Source organism: Glarea lozoyensis, assembly GCF_000409485.1.
Source record: "Glarea lozoyensis ATCC 20868 chromosome Unknown GLAREA9, whole genome shotgun sequence".
In the NCBI taxonomy this organism is placed as follows: domain Eukaryota; kingdom Fungi; phylum Ascomycota; class Leotiomycetes; order Helotiales; family Helotiaceae; genus Glarea; species Glarea lozoyensis.
The window spans coordinates 1,513,216-1,529,815 of record NW_007361004.1 but is presented as its reverse complement, the minus strand read 5'-3'; the positions used below and the strand labels follow the sequence as shown (position 1 = coordinate 1,529,815).

General features: G+C 46.7%; 5 protein-coding genes across 5 annotated transcripts; 4 read left to right on the top strand and 1 right to left on the bottom strand.

Annotated features, from left to right (window-relative positions):
- Nucleotides 1–3,469: 3,469 nt before the first annotated feature.
- On the bottom strand, nucleotides 3,470–5,541 carry GLAREA_08449 (MFS general substrate transporter; the record flags this gene model as incomplete). Its single annotated transcript, XM_008090494.1, has 6 exons — nucleotides 3,470–4,604; nucleotides 4,671–4,704; nucleotides 4,761–4,905; nucleotides 4,969–5,125; nucleotides 5,212–5,312; nucleotides 5,365–5,541. The coding sequence occupies 6 exons, from the start codon at nucleotides 5,539–5,541 to the stop codon at nucleotides 3,470–3,472; spliced, it is 1,749 nt and encodes a 582-aa protein (XP_008088685.1).
- A 429-nt stretch (nucleotides 5,542–5,970) lies between these two features.
- Nucleotides 5,971–7,868, top strand: GLAREA_08448 (MFS general substrate transporter; the record flags this gene model as incomplete). The annotated part of the gene is made up of 3 exons (XM_008090493.1): nucleotides 5,971–6,479; nucleotides 6,566–6,690; nucleotides 6,751–7,868. The coding sequence occupies 3 exons, from the start codon at nucleotides 5,971–5,973 to the stop codon at nucleotides 7,866–7,868; spliced, it is 1,752 nt and encodes a 583-aa protein (XP_008088684.1).
- Nucleotides 7,869–8,735: 867 nt separating this feature from the next.
- On the top strand, nucleotides 8,736–10,455 carry GLAREA_08447 (Ankyrin repeat-containing protein; the record flags this gene model as incomplete). Its single annotated transcript, XM_008090492.1, has 2 exons — nucleotides 8,736–8,889; nucleotides 8,963–10,455. The coding sequence occupies 2 exons, from the start codon at nucleotides 8,736–8,738 to the stop codon at nucleotides 10,453–10,455; spliced, it is 1,647 nt and encodes a 548-aa protein (XP_008088683.1).
- Nucleotides 10,456–10,772: 317 nt separating this feature from the next.
- On the top strand, nucleotides 10,773–13,993 carry GLAREA_08446 (ARM repeat-containing protein; the record flags this gene model as incomplete). The annotated part of the gene is made up of 2 exons (XM_008090491.1): nucleotides 10,773–10,865; nucleotides 11,000–13,993. The coding sequence occupies 2 exons, from the start codon at nucleotides 10,773–10,775 to the stop codon at nucleotides 13,991–13,993; spliced, it is 3,087 nt and encodes a 1,028-aa protein (XP_008088682.1).
- A 947-nt stretch (nucleotides 13,994–14,940) lies between these two features.
- GLAREA_08445 (ALDH-like protein) lies at nucleotides 14,941–16,497 on the top strand (the record flags this gene model as incomplete). Its single annotated transcript, XM_008090490.1, has 2 exons — nucleotides 14,941–16,303; nucleotides 16,412–16,497. 2 exons carry the CDS (start codon nucleotides 14,941–14,943, stop codon nucleotides 16,495–16,497), a joined length of 1,449 nt encoding a protein of 482 aa, XP_008088681.1.
- Between the last annotated feature and the right edge of the window lie 103 nt (nucleotides 16,498–16,600).

Genomic DNA, 16,600 nt, shown 5'->3' with positions numbered 1-16,600 from the left:
GGTGATACTGTGGCAGTATTCCAGGACTCAACGCCAGACTGGATCGTCTCGGTAATATCAATATTCTGGGCGGGAGCGGTATATGTCCCTTTGGTGCGCATAAATCCGATGCCGCGTCTTGCCGCCATAGTTGTTGCCGCCAAACCGAAAGTCATCCTTGCTGACGATTCCACCGCGAGTCTGGCCCAGGAACTGCAACTTCCAAACTCTTCGATCATCAATGTGAGCAACTCGGCTCCAAAAGGGGAGTTAGGAGACCGCACAATTTACGCTTCAGCCGAGGACCCCGCCCTCATTCTTTTCACGAGCGGAAGTACTGGCATCCCCAAGGGAATCGTCCTTCGTCACCGGAACTTGGCCAATCATATTGAAGGCTATGTTCGCGCGTGGGACATCGGACGTGAGATTGTCTTGCAGCAGAGTGCCTTTTCTTTTGATCTTTCAATCGGTCAAATATTCACGGGCCTATCCATGGGCGGTACTGTTGTTGTCGTCCCCGAAAAAACGAGAGGTGATCCTGTGACCCTCGCAAAACTAATTCTCGAAAACGGTATCACCTGGACACTTCTCACACCCTCAGAGTATTCCGGGGTTCTTGAGTCCAGTGCGGAAGATCTGCGAAAAGCGACCTCTTGGAACCATGCTCTGGCTTGTGGAGAAGCGTTGACAAGAAAGCTGGTTCGAGAATTTAAGAAACTTGATCACAAGAAATTGCGACTATATAATGCATACGGTCCAGTAGAAGCTATCATTTCGGCAACGATGGCTGAGATACCCCTACATACCGATGGAGAAGATGGGCCTGTTACTATTGGTGTCCCGAATCCCAACTACTCCATATACATCATTGATGAGCAATGCAATATATTGCCGCAAGGATTTCCTGGAGAGATTCTTATCGGTGGTTGCGGTGTTGCTGCTGGTTATCTAAATAACGAAGAGTTGACAGAGGAAAAGTTCTTACTCAACAAGTTCGAATCGAGTGCGGACTGGGACAATGGCTGGAATATGTCATATCGCACCGGAGATATGGGTCGCCTTCGGAAAGATGGAACATTTATGTACGAGGGCCGCCGTGAAGGTGACAGCCAAGTCAAGATTCGTGGTTTCAGAGTGGATTTACTCGATATTGAAACCACACTTCTCAACGCCTCTCACGGAGTACTGTACGATGCGGTGATAACAATGCGACCAGAGACACAAATTCTCATCGCCCGCGTAATGTTTGAGCGCGCCCAGCAACCACAAGACACCGCCTCTTACTTGGCCAAGCTTTTGGCAGATTTACCTCTGCCACCATACATGATACCAAACATTGCCATACCAGTCGGATCCTTCCCAAAGAATCTTCATGGTAAAAAAGACCGGTCAGCCATTGCAAGGCTCCCGCTTCCTCAAACCCTCACTACTTCATCCAACGACTCCGCCGAACTCAGCAGCATGGAAGAAAGGCTAGCTGAAACGTGGCGTGAAATCCTACCCGCAGAATTCTCAGATCTATTCAGTATCGAATCAAGCACCGACTTCTTTACTGTTGGAGGGAACTCGCTTCTTCTCGTCAAACTTCAGTCCTGTATCCGTGACGCTTTCGATGTCTCCATACCACTTCTCGAACTCTTCGATATAAGTTCATTATCCAAAATGGCTGTTAGAATCAAAGCTTCTCGAGTGGTGTCTCTCATTGACTGGGACGAAGAAACAGCAATAACCCGTGGAACTGTCGAAATTGCTAATTCCGCCCCGAACACCGACGAAAATAAAACCGGGAAAATCGTACTGTTTACTGGCGCAACTGGTTATTTTGGACCATATCTTTTGGCGGACTTGATCTCGAATCCAGCTATTCAAACCATTCACTGCGTGGCCATTCGCGCTGATAATCTATCCCATGCCAAATCCCGCGTCCCGCTTTCATCATCACCCAAAGTGGTGGTCCACGTTGGCGACCTCTCTCTTCCACGTCTTGGCCTCACGCAGAATATGGTAAATTATCTAACGGCTAACGTGGATTTGGTGATCCACTCTGGAGCTCGCCGCTCATTCTGGGATTCCTACTACGAGCTACGTGGGACAAACGTTTTGTCTAGCAAGGAATTGGTAGCTATTGCGGCTCCCAGAAAAGTTCCAATTCAGTTCATGTCAACTAGTGGCGTCTTGCTTCTTGATGAATCAATTGATGGCGAGCTCGAAGCTTCAGTTCAAAGTTTCCAACCGCCGAATACTGGTGAAGAAGGCTATGTAGCATCAAAGTGGGCCAGTGAAGTCCTCCTTGAGAACGCCGGAACTGAGCTCGGTATACCGGTGACGATACATCGCTTTACACCCCGGTCGAAACCCAATGAAGATGAAACCAACCTCGCTGCTCTCGAAGCGCTCATCGGATCTACCACAAAACTTGGTGCAATCCCAGAGCGTAGCACATGGGCTGGTCGGTTTGATGTTATCAATACTGGTAACCTTGCACAAAGGATCATCTCTGGGGCCGTCGATGGATTACCTACCAAAGATGCAGAGGTAGAGTTCAAACATCACCCGAGCGAAGCGGCCTTGACTCCAACTGAGCTTTTCGATTTCCTCGAGTCGAGACTAGGAGACAAAATAGGAGGGAGGATGGGAATGTTGGAATGGGTTGGAGGTATTAAGAAGTGTGGATATGAGTGGCTTTTTAGTACGCACGATTTAGAACTGGCTAAGGAGGAGAATGGAGTTGTGACGAAATTGATCAACAGGCGTTAAATTGGAGTCTTGTTGTGTTGGATGTCTGCGGTGGAATGAAGTTTACCAAAAAGACTTGTAAAGCACTGTGTTACTATTAAACTCAGTCTTTTATTATGAGTCTTTTATTATGTGACTTTGTCTTGAAGACTCTAAGAATCGGGTTGTCACATAAACTTTCAGTCAATATACACAACCATTATACGGCCTAGACAAAGTCTAGGACTGCCGGGGTGTGCGTTCTGAATTTTCATCTCCATGGATGACTTTGAAATTCACAAACTCGAATGAGCAGGGAAACTTCAAACTTGTATCTCACGGCCAAGATAGTTATATTTTATTAGTAATATCAATTCAAATCAAGATTTACTGAGGTATCGTAACTTCGAATTTCACGGAATAAGTTCAAAATAAGGAAATCGACATTCACGAAGCATCTAGTCCAAGTAAGCTCGTGGTGGACAAGATAAGTTGTAGGAAACTTGTGCAAACTTCTATTTAATTTTGTCAATTTTATTGACGAATATGTATTACTTCGTCATCCTGATCATCTTAATATCAGCCGACTGCCACTTACTTTGTCTCCTGCGAGCCTAGAAAGATACCAATAAAGGGAGAAATCGCTGTCACGTGATAATCGTCACCTTTATCTCGCGATTTTGTGTACCGCGGTCCGTTGTGATACCTTATCAACGGTCGGAAATGATTGATCGGATCATGTCTTGATATGCAGGTTCTTCTTTTCACAATGAACTCAACTCCTTAAACTTCCACCTACACCGTTTTCTTCATCTATGGATCCATATTCTTCTGGTCGATTGCGCTCTTGCCCTTCGACTCTGCTCTCATTGATAAACCACGAACTAATGAATGCGCAGATAGCCAATCCTGCACACACCAAAAAGACAGCCCTACAAGCCTTTCCGTATGCTGCCTCCACGATTATGCGACCCTTAATTGGGAGTTGATCAAGATACTCCAAAGATTCGCTCACGCCTTTGAGAACCTCGCCCGTGTCCAACCCTAATTCAGGCGCGTCTACCAGCCGATCGATCAAATTGGATGCCAAAACGCGCCGGAACACAAGTGATATTATGGCTAGACCAATGGTGGTTCCGAGTTGGCGATACAGATATACGCAAGCCGTTGCGACGGCTTGGTCTTCTGGACTCGCTACGACAATGACAACTACCAATGTAGCTGCCATACCTCCACCATTGCCTAGCCCACCAACGAACAAGCTAATGCTTACGGCAAGGACAATGGCAGTCAGTGGTATGTCTCTCGCAAAGAAGCCTGCTCCTAGAGCAACGCCTACGCTTGCCATTGCAACCAGGGGATATGATGCTAGTGCCAGGGAGGAAAACCCGGTGGCCCCCCGTCGTTTCAGTATAGTACCGCCGATAAAGCCTCCAATAACTCCAGAGCCGATTCCTGGCAACAGTAGAGTTCCAGCCGCAGAAGCCGAGAGATGACCAATTGCTTGATATAGCAACGGCACGTAGAAAATGATTCCATACCAGGCAACATTTCCGAACGCGAGGGCGATATATGCTCCGAGAAAGTTCTTTCCGAAGAGGATGCGGAGTGGTGTCAGCGGGTAGAGCGCGAAACTATTCTCTACCCATAAAAAGACGACGAAGCATACCGCGCTGCTGATCAGCCAGAGGTATGAAACCAAATGATTGGCTCTATCTGATGCTATCGTGTCCAAAAATACAAGCAGTAATACCAGACAGGCAATCAGGCTAACCGCTCCCAAGAAGTCAACCTGCTTTATTTTCGTTTTCTGCTCGTCCTTCTGGTGGTGAGATTCAGTTGGTAATTGCAGCAATACAGCGACAAGAGAAATCGCAATCATACACAGCGGCGCTTGTGCGATGAAAGCCCTATGTGCATATTAGTAATTTTCGTTCTCACAGGGCGGTTTACTGGGGACTAATAAAGTTCTTTACCATCTCCAACCGATTGCATCTGTCAAAATACCTCCTACATGGGTTGGTTAGCCTATTACGGAACTGGTATATGGCATTGGTCTCGAATACCAAGTGGTGCCCCAGCGCCCGCTCCACATGCAAATACCATATTCACATAACCTTGCCAGATTCCTCGCTCTTCTAGAGTAACAATGTCGCTAAGCAAAATGGAAACGACGGTGATAATGCCTCCAGCACCGATACCAGTCAGAGCCTTTGGCGCAGAGTGTCAGTACTGAGAACCTTTCGGTCGGGTACACAATTCTGGGTAACGCACCCTTGCAACAATAAGCTGATCCATATTCTGGGCTAGACCGCAGAGTAACGCCCCCAGTCCGAAAATACAATATGCAGAAAGAAGGCAAGCTTTTCGGCCAAAAATATCCGTGAGTTTCCCGTATAAAGGCTGAAACGCAGTTGTGGTGCAAAGGTACCTAAATCCTCGCGCAAAACATTAGGAGGTAGATTCTACTATAAGTTTTTTTGCAAGAGCACGCATGCTAGGGAAGCCAATACTTACGCAGTGGCTAGCCACGCTACCTTATCCAACTCATCTAGATCACTTCCTATGCGACCATAACTGGATACGACAATTGTTTGGTCGCCAGCAGCCAAGAAAATCTACCAGAAAAACGTTAAAAATCGTCTCTTCCAATTGATAGAAAATACTAACCCCAATAGCTAGTGCTGGAAATATGAACTTTAATCTTGCTCGAACAATCGAAACATTTCTTTGCTTCTTGCCCGGTGATGGAAATTCTCCAAAGGCACTAACTTCGTCACTATTTGCCACGCTTCGTGGCTCGGTAAGTAATGGCTGTCTCTCAGACACCTCAAAAGGGCTAGTCATACTGGTAACTTGCGTTGCGGTTTCGCGTCAAGTTAGTTACATGCCACAGAGCAACTACCAATTACCTTATACTTGGGTTTACTCCTATTACTAAAATTGAAGCCACAAAACCTGCTAATCCAAAATGCGACATACGTCATTAAAGATTTCGGAAACGTTGTCGGCCATATACATATCTTCGGCTTGCCTTTTGTCTGCCGAGTTGCTGGAAATCTCGGCTAGATGAAGTCGGACACTTCCATTTTCGTAAAGTATCCGATCTCCGAGTAAGTAACCGCATACTCATGTCTTCTTACACAAATCGATTTCACTTCTTAAAAGTGCTTTCCTATTTCATAACAAATCTTCTCTTTCTACGTTTTGAATTATTTTTCTTACATTTGAACCAAAACTTTGCCGTTCTTCATTCAATTTCACCCAACATACGCAATGGCATCTACCCCAAACGACTCCTTGGACAAGCCTAAAAGCCCTTCCGATATGAACAGCAGCACTGAAGTAAATAGTGACCATGCTGTTTCTTCAGAGACGCCAGACGATACATCCAGTCCGCCGATGAGTAAAGGAAAACTTACTCTCATCCTAGTAGCACTATGTCTCTCGGTCTTTCTCGCTGCTATTGACGCGGTAATCATTACTCCAGCTCTACCAACAATTGTCAAAGACTTAGGGGCGTCGGACTCAGGTTACTCATGGATCGGATCTTCTTACCTCCTCGCTCTTGCTGCTTCCTCGCCATTTTGGAGTAAAGTAAGCGATATATTTGGACGAAAGCCCATTCTACTCATCGCCAACTTCATCTTCCTCATCGGAAGTTTAGTTGCTGCACTTTCTTACAGTCTGCCGATGCTTATCGCTGGACGAGCGGTGCAGGGACTTGGTGGAGGTGGGATCATCACACTTGTTGAGATTTCAGTGGGAGATATGTTCAGTCAAAGGTGCGTCATACAATCAATCCTTTCTTATTCATCGATCCAGACAATATTTGCTACACACTCGTTATTAATGCGTTGTTTTATTATAGAGAACGAGGCCTCTTCTATGGTATATATGGAGCGGTTTGGGCATTTGCAACAGCTGTCGGACCTATCATCGGTGGTGCATTTACCGAGTACGTCTCTTGGAGGTGGTGCTTCTATTTCAACTTACGTTCGTGTCCAAATGCCAAATAAACCTCTTCCTAGGTGCATTCGCTGATTAATTTGTTAGCATTCGACGGATTATCTCTCATCATCACATTCCTGTTCCTCCACATCCACAACCCAAAGACTCCCCTCATCGCTGGTCTCAAGGCCATCGACTGGATCGGATCGTTGCTCATCGTTGGTGCAACCCTTATGTTCCTCCTTGGTCTGGATTTTGGCGGTGTCACTTACCCGTGGAAATCTGTAACAGTCATCTGCCTTATCCTCTTCGGCCTTGTTACATACGCGATTTTCGGAATTTACGAGCGCTTCGCTAAATACCCTATCATCCCTCGCCGTATATTCGGAAATGTATCACTCGTATCTACATTCGGCGTCGTCTTCTGTCACGGCGCTTGCTTCATCGCCCCAGTCTTCTTCTTGCCTCTCTACTTTCAAAGCGTCCTTGGCGCTTCGCCAATCCTTTCCGGTGTCTGGTTACTACCTCTGGCTATCTCGTTCACTGCAAGTGGCATAATTATGGGGATCGTCATCCAAAGGACTGGAAAATATCTTTGGATTATCAGAGGAACAATGGCATTATTGACACTTGCAATTGGCATTATGATTCTGTTTGGTGCCGACCGTAACTGGGGCAAAATTGTCGTTTTCCAAATCCTTCTCGCCTGGGGCATTGGTGCTAATATGCAAACTCTTGTCATCTGTGTGCAAGCTCTGGTGGCTCCCGAAGACATCGGCGTCGCTACTGGGACTTTGAACTTTATTCGTAACCTCGCTACGGCAAACAGCGTGGTTTTCGGCCAAGTAGTCTTCCAGGGTGTTCTACATAGACACTACGGCGATCTTGTTAATGCTGGTATTCCTCGCGATATAGTATCCCGGCTGCTCAATGGCGGTGCAATTGGTGGTTCTGATCTCTCGAGTACTTTTACTCCACCACAACTTGCAATCTACCAAGTCGCAGTTGCAGATGCACTCTCTAAAATGTGGATATTATATACTGGTATCTGCTTCCTTGGTCTTGTCATCTCGTTTGGCATTCAGAAGAAGGAATTGATGACCTCGCATGAGACAACCAAGACGGGACTTGAGGCGGAGGAAGCTAAGAGACAGAAGAATTTAAGTGCCAGGGCCAAAACGGAGGCACATGCGATAAACGGGGTGAAAGCGGAAGATGCTTAATTGCTTGAGCAAGCGGTGTTGAAGGATGAGCAGTTAAGTGGAAGTGGGTATACTTTGCAGAGCGCTGTAGGAAACAGACAACCTCAGGAGAGTTACCGCTCAATGGCTGTCCTCTCCATAATTACCATACCAATGATACTGGTCCGAGGACAAAGAGCTCATCACTACAACCTTGAGCCGCTGAATACGGGCGCTACTTGATCGTTTCTGTGGACGATATACGCATTGCTCGATTGCCTTTTTGGTATGACTAATAGTTTGAGCACTCTGGAATCGAGAGTTGTATCTGAATTTCCAAATCTCGAAAAATTGGTGCGAGCATATATGAAGATGTATTATAATGAGAATGCTTATTTCACATCCGGATAAACTTCATAATGTTTTTGAGTAAAACCGTGATGAGAAAGTTGCGGAAAAAGTTCCTCATGTATCATATCCTCAACACGTTCTAATATATACATGGCATGTGGTCTTGATATGCCGGGTTGTACCACGTGACTACTTTTCTGACAAAGCCCCACTGTAATCATTCTCATCGGAAGGAAAATGTCAAATTGAGTGACTAAACATCATGTTTCAACTGCCAATTCTTTTTCCCACGCCACCGGTACGATTGGTTAGCACTCACATGATTGGCTAGAGTAAAATGTCGCTTGGACCCCATTGCCAGGCAACTACACTCGAACAACATCTCCAACTCAACAGATCGTTTTCGCGTCTGCCTACTCATCAAAAGAAATGAATACTCATTTTACTATCAGATAAATGACCTCCGTAGTCTCCAACAATTTGCATACTACGACTGTGTTATTCATTATTTGAGTCTCGTGACACACTTATTTCCGGACCTCACAATCAAACTTTATTATGGCTCTAGAAACCCTACCGTTTAGACCGGAAGCTAAGAGAGTGTCAATTTTAACATTAACAAGTCTACCTTTCGACCTATTCACAAAGATAATTGCTGAGATTCTAGCAACTATCGGTGTCAGGAAAGCAGTTAGATTACGACAAGTGTCACGTGCGACTTCCCCTCTATTGACAAGAACTATGTTTGCTAACTATTCAAGGACTATTTTATGATTCGATCACAGCTGAGATATGTTTCGACTACACGTGCAGGTGCCATGGGATAGTTGACGAAGTACTCGAAAAGTACTCCCTATCATATGGAGACTTCAAGACTTTCGACGAGAAGCTGGCAGGAAGGTTACTTCAGACAAAAATGGAACATGAGCCCAACCATGAGGTATTATCTCACATAAAGGAGTCAATCGAGAGACTCCCGGACTTCGCTTCGGAAACTAAGGAGGCAAAGTTGAAGATTTGTCGTGATGTTTGTGAGGCTGCAGCTCCTCAAATTGGCCGGCTTCGAGAACGAGACTCAAATGGATTCCACCGGCTATGTCTCCGTGCAATGCAACGTGTAAAAGATGGCTCTTTGAACATTATTCCGCAAAAAGAGAGCTACGAAGTTGTTCGAAGCCAGCAATCTCAAACGGACTTGAGTATAGCTATTGTTGCCGACAGACATGATGTTGTCAGAAATCTCATCGAATCTGGAGTGGCAACAGTTGACTTCAAGAGTCTCTATTTCAAACATCCTATAGTTCAAGCTGCGAGGCTCGGAAGAATAGAGATAGTTAAGTATCTCCTGGAAAAAGGCGCGGAATGGCAAACCCAAGATGAAATATGGTCGAAGAAGGCATATCATCTCATCAGCCTTTTGGATCTCCACATAAACAAAAAGATCATGCTGGCGCCAGAGCCCACCATTTCAAGTCTAGGTCTAGCCCGACACAAAATCGAATTGTTACTGCGACCGGTCGCTCATAGCGGAAACGCGAATATCTTCACCAGACTTTTAGACGCATACAAAGACGAAAGTGTCTGCTCAGAAACTATGAAAAGCACTCTCATTCGAGAAGCGATTATAGGTGGAAATACAGCTACTCTTTCCGTGATGGTGAAAGAGGGATTTGAGATACAAACCTACCCACTATACCTACCCTCTCAAACTTCATATCTGCAAATCGCAGCCCAGTATGGCAGCGCGAAAATGACGGCTTTACTTCTGGAACACGGTGCTGATCCGAGGCAAGCTTCTCCTCTGAATAATCTTGACGCTTGGGATATCGCTATTACGAAAGGCTATGAGGATGTGTTGAAAGTCTTATTGGATCATGCTGAGAAAAATGGAGTACAGCCGTCACCTACAGATCTGAGGATCCAAGACCTGGAACACGCGCATATTATACGGATGTTGATACGGCATGGATACGAGATCGGTAAGGATCCAAGCTATGAGAATATCAGCAAGGTGATGCTTAGGAATGCATTTAAGAAAAATAATGTGTGTATGGTTGAGGCTTTGGTTGAGGCGGGTGTGTCGGTTGATATTGAAGATATAAATATTTTGGCGGACTTGGTAGCCTCTAGTATAGGTCGTGGAGAGATGATTCAGCTTCTGCTTCGGACTGGAGCAGCAAATAGGGATGGAGGAAATGGTAGTGTTAGATTAAAAAGCTTAGGACGTGCTGCGCTTCATACGGACCGTACGACGTACTGGGAGCTAGGTCGCTATTAGATGGAACACTGGTCAAAGACTCAATAAAATAGACAGCTAGCGAGCATAGCGTTTTCCGTTTTCGACAAAGATTTTGTAATATAACCAAAGTACCTAGGTAATCATCGCCAATTATTGCGGTATACGGTGTCTGTTCGTCATTTCGATGAGAGAAGATAGAAGGACGCGGCGGGAGGCTCCCGAGATGGCGCCCGCAACATTACGGTAAGCGAACGATCCATGTTGGAGCCAATTTCAAACGAAAGCACAGACGCGGTTGTGTCTCCAACAATTCCCAACAACCGCGCTTTTTCCAAATCCATTTCAACTTTTCCAGTATGGCGTTTGCTATTGAGGTTCCTGGGGAAGCTGTTCCTTTGACCCCGCAACAGGTATTCCTGGCTCTCCAGTCTGCAGGCTCATCGCAACAAGTACACATCCAGACAGGCGCTGCGCAGCTTCAAGCTTGGGAAACGCAGCGGGGTTACTATCCATTACTGCAGGCATGAGAACAACCCCTCCAACAGCTAAATGAATACGCACTGACTTGATGGTGGCACTGTAGGCAGTATATTTAGACAAATCACTTCCTCCTGAAGTTCGTTACCTCGCGATTATCCAGCTCAAGAATGGAATCGATAAATACTGGCGAAAGGCTGCCCCAAATGCCATCACGAAAGAAGAAAAGAACGAAGTACGCTCGCGACTAATAGAGGGAGGCATCGAAGAACCGGACACAAGATTTGCTTTACAAAATGCCTTAGTAGTTTCCAAAGTTGTTCGGATCGATTATCCTTTGGACTGGCCGGATGTTTTGACAACATTGATCGAGGTTCTGCGGAAAGCCAACCAGACAAATCAAACGCATCTGAAGAGAGGCATGCTGATAATGTTACAAGTTATCAAGGAACTATCCACTGCAAGACTGCGTACATCGCAAACGAGCCTCAAATCGGTTACACCAGAGATCGTATACCTTTTGACCGAAATTTATACCCAAAAAATTGATGAATGGATGGCGTTTTTGAACGGTAACGGTGAAGACGAAGGAGGAGCTGTGGATGCTATGGAGAACAGCCTATACTCTATCAAGATTTTACGACGGCTTCTAATCGTTGGATATGACTACCCAAATCATTCAAAGGATGTCCAGCAAATGTGGGAACTCTCACAACGACAGTTTGGTCAATTCCTGGACATGGTATCCCGAGACCCGCCTATAATAGTCTCTCCTGCCAAAGAGCTCGTTGAAAAGCATCTCATACAGTTCTCAAAACTTCATGTACAAATGTCAACCCTACATCCGGCTGCGTTCGCGCTCCTGCCCAGCTCTCTCGATCTAGTAAGGTCATACTGGGGATTGGTGGAAAGTTTCGGTGAGTCATATGGCTCAGCTACTCAAGATTTCAGTGCAAAGGCTACAGACCAAGACACAAACATGAAAGTTCAGCGGCCGGTCATGGAGAAGCTTTGCTTAAAAGGATTGACACTGCTTCGATCGTGTTTGAAGATGGTATTCAGTCCAGCGCAGTCGTTCAAGTATCGAAACCCGGAAGTGAAGGCGGAACAGCAAGAGGGTGTGGCAATAATCAAAGCACAATTATTTACAGAAGATCTTGTCCGCCAGATGGCGAACATCATCGTGACAAAGTTCTTCATTTTCCGCCAGGTTGATCTTGAAGCGTGGGAAGAAGATGAAGATGAATGGGAGATCCGAGAGGAAGGTGGCGGGGACACCTGGGAATTCGAAGTACGACCATGTTCGGAAAAATTGTTCATGGATCTGGTCCTCAATTACAAACAACTCTTGGTAGATCCCTTGTTGTCATTCTTCCAGTCTGTGGCAGGCACGGAGCAAATTTCTGTTGTAACAAAAGACGCCGTCTACACTGCAATGGGACTCGCCGCGCCGGTCGTTTACGAAAATTTCGACTTTGATTCGTTTTTGACCTCAACTCTTGTCAATGATGTTAGACAATCGGGTCCTGGATATAAGGTGCTTCGGAGACGTATTGCTATATTAATAGGGCAGTGGATTACGATCAAGATTGCTGAAGATAACAGGACTCTCGTATACCAGATATTTCAACATCTGCTCAACAAGGAAGATGAAACGAATGACTATGTTGTGAGGGTCACTGCTGCCAGACAATTCAAGGCTGTTGTGGAAGACTTTAGCTTCATTGCAGAAAGCTTCCTACCATACGCTCCAGACTTTCTTGCTCGAATGATGGCTTTGATACAAGAGGTTGAAAATACAGAAACAAAAATGGCAATACTGGAAACCATAAGAATGATTGCTGTACGCCTAGAGAACAACATTTCGCCATTCGCGGATCATATTGTCTCCATTTTGCCAGACCTTTGGGAGGCATCCGGAGACGAACATCTAATGAAACAAGCGATTCTAACTTTACTATCGACTTTGGTAACCGCAATGAAGGACCAAGCTCAGCGATATCATGCCATGATTCTACCACTCATTCACCGAGCTGTCGAACCAGGGTCAGAAATGCAAGTGTATCTACTTGAGGATGCATTGGATCTCTGGAGTACAATTTTGACACAAACTTCGGCGCCCGCCTCTCAAGAGGTACTCGCCTTGGCAGATTGTGCGTTCCCACTTCTCGAAATCGGTTCAGACAACCTTCGAATTGTCCTCACTATTGTTGAGTCGTATATTCTTCTAGCTCCTGAAGCAATGTTGGGTGATACTGTGCGTCTTCGGCTTGTTTCGTATATGACTAGTCTACTGGGCGTTAAGAAGAGGGAACTTGCTGGATTGGTAACCTCAATCGTTGAAGGTATTATACGTGCCGCGGAAAAGCTTGGAGGAGCTGAAGGAGTCAGACTTGTAGCGAAAGATCTGTTCGAAGCTGGTATCATCGAGAAAGTTATCTCCGGGCTTCGTAATGCATGGGAGGCTCATCAAACTGTCGGACCGGAACGCAAATACCCTAAACTTGATGATGTGGTGGAGACCGATTACTTCACCATTCTTGCGCGACTTGCTCTTGCCGATCCTGCTATATTCACTTCAATTCTAAGCATGGTTGGTAACGCCAGCGAAGTCTGGTCGTGGCTTGGGACGGAGTGGTTCCAACACTTCGACAGTATGGCTAATATTGACCGCCAAAAGCTGTCGTGTCTGGCCCTCACACGTTTGCTCGAGCTTCCTGCGCCAATGAATGTGCTAGCATTAGACAAACTGCAAGACTACTTTGCAATGTGGACTTCTGTTGTTTCAGAAATGTCTACAGGTCGTGACGACGCTGGTGATAACTTGATTTGGGGGCCGTCTGAAGGCAATGAATTCGAAGGACCCGAAGACGCACGAAAGCGGATCAATTCAAGCTCTGATCCGGTACACAGCGTGCACACTTTCGACTTCATCAAGGAGAGACTGGGTCAATTTGTTAATTCATGCGGAGGTGAAGAAAGTTTCCAAGTCAATTTTGCGGTCAACGTAGATAAAGAGGTGTTGCAAGCATTTCAGCGACTGGGCACACAAGAGAGTGTTGCCCCAGGAGACTTTTGGGCGGATGGGAATACACTATAGGAGCCTGTCAGCTTGAGAAGCGCTTGTGTTTTCTTTTGGGTTGGGACGGGGTGTGATAATTGTAGATCGACTGAGATACCCAATATATGTGCCATTATTAGCTTGACGCGGCCATTAACAAGTACTTATACCCAATTAATGGAACTATGTTAGTGGTCTGTATACGACGTTTTGGAGATACTGAACGAGGAAAGGCGCAACGGAGTAGATTTGGGGAGTTTGACGCGCGCTGGAAGCCTAATTCGCAATACCCTCTTATATCCAACTTTGGACTCGACTCCGAGAATCTAGAAAAGCTTACCATGCCGTACACCATCAAACCAGAGGCAGAATATGCAACAATTCCGACTCGAAAAATATATCCATATTTAACGACCCCACTCCATTGCCCGAACCCTTCGGAATTAACGAATATCTCCGAAAAGTGTGGCTCGAGGGTTCCACAACGTCATCGCCAATGCAAAAGACGAATTTTCGCAATCACACTTCGCATAGAGATATCCAATCAGCCTTTGGATAGTCGAGAGGCGTGAGAAGGTAGGATTAGGAATTGTAAATTCCGCGTACGAGGTAGGTATGCGGGGACCCGTTGACAGATGCCGAAAGGGGCTCTATTGCGGGGTAGATTTTGGATTCTGAACGACCCCTTCGGTTTAGGTGTGATCCTGGTAGAAGCGAGCAGCCCCTCCTTGGTTGGTGGCTTGGTCTTGGGTATAAGATGGTTGAGAGGACTGAGTTACTGGAGAGAAACAGATCAGAAGAGGACTATTGTTGCGTTGAGAGGATAAAGTGATTGTGTGCTTCCCTCGAGCTCGAGATCCAGTGTTCCGTCACGCTAGAAAGGCAACTAATTGAATAGCTCCCGCTATTTAATTAATCCCACGTCCCGTCCCTGATTCAGACGTCAATCTTCGACGTCAATATCAATATCAAACTCAATCCTCACCATGCCGTCAACAGAACAGACCTCTAATGGCTCATCACCCAAGACATATCCTCTTATAATCAACAACAAGGAACATAAGACGAAATCTTCATTCGAAGTCAAGAACCCGTCAAATGGAGAGCACGTCCATTCCTTCTCCTCCGCGACTATAGAAGATACAGATGCTGCCATCAAAGCAGCTGAAAAGGCGTTGCCAGCATGGAAAACGCTCCCGCCAAATAAGAAACGAGATATCTTTCTCAAAGCCGCGGATCTGCTTGAATCTCGTAGCGCGGAGTTGCAAAAGACGATGAGCAAGGAGACTGGAGCCGCAGAAAGCTGGGCGCAATTCGACACCTCGCTCGCGCCTGAGATCTTGCGTGATGTAGCAGGCAGAATCACCACCCTCTCCGGAAGCATCCCACAAACCTCACAAGAAGGCGTCTCCGCGCTCGTCTTCAAAGAACCATACGGCGTCGTTCTCGCAATCGCACCCTGGAACGCCCCTCACATCCTCGGCGTCCGCTCCATCGCCTTCCCCTTAGCAGCAGGCAACACCGTGATCCTCAAAGCGCCCGAACTTTCCCCCCTCACCTCCCTCGGTTTCGTAACCGCGCTGCATGACGCCGGATTGCCTGAGGGAGTCCTAAACCTCATCGCTCATTCCGCCAAAGACGCAGCGGAGATCACAAATCACCTCATCGCGCACCCAGCCATCAAGAAAATCAACTTCACAGGCTCCACGAACGTCGGCCGTCTCATTGCCTCCGCGGCCGGAAAACACCTTAAACCCGTGCTCCTAGAACTCGGCGGCAAGGCGCCGGCTATCGTCTGGGAAGACGCGGATCTCGATGCCGCGGCCATGGGATGTGTAGTCGGTGCCTTCTTGCACGGCGGACAGATCTGTATGTCCACCGAGCGCATCATCGTACACGCCAACATCGCATCAAAATTCGAAGAAGCGCTCAAATCCGCCGTCGCTCAATTCGCCCCCAACGACTCCCCCGAGCCCGTATTGATCAACGCGGGCGGCGTCACCAAAAACCAATCCCTCCTCTCCGACGCGCTCTCCAAGGGTGCGACCATCATCCACGGCGACGCTCAAGCCGGCACAGGCGCCAAGATGCGGCCCGTCATCATCAAAGACGTGAAGCCCGAGATGGAGATCTTCCAGACGGAGTCGTTTGGGCCGACGGTGTCGCTGTTCAGCGTGAGCAGCGAGGAGGAGGCGTTGAGGCTGGCGAACGATACCGAGTATGGGCTTTCGAGCGCGGTGTTTACGCGGGATTTGGCGAGGGGACTCAGGTTTGCGAGGGGCATTGAGAGTGGTGCGGTGCATATTAATGGGATGAGTGTGCATGATGAGACGGCGTTGCCGCATGGTGGTGAGTTTGGTACATTTTCTTTTGGTTTTGTATTTTTGGAGTTGGTGTTGTTGATTGTGAGGATGAGAGTGAGATTAAAATGGATATCTGCTGACTATACTACTTTAGGTGTGAAATCAAGCGGATACGGTCGCTTCGGAGCTAGCGGGTTAGAGGAATGGGTTCGGACTAAGACTGTGACTTTTAAAGATTAAACTTCACAAGTGTTAATTTGTATAGCTCTCTGAAGAGCTAAAAACTGGTTGGATATATCGTATCAACCTTTGGTTAAAAAGCAACATTGTATGAGACCCAGTG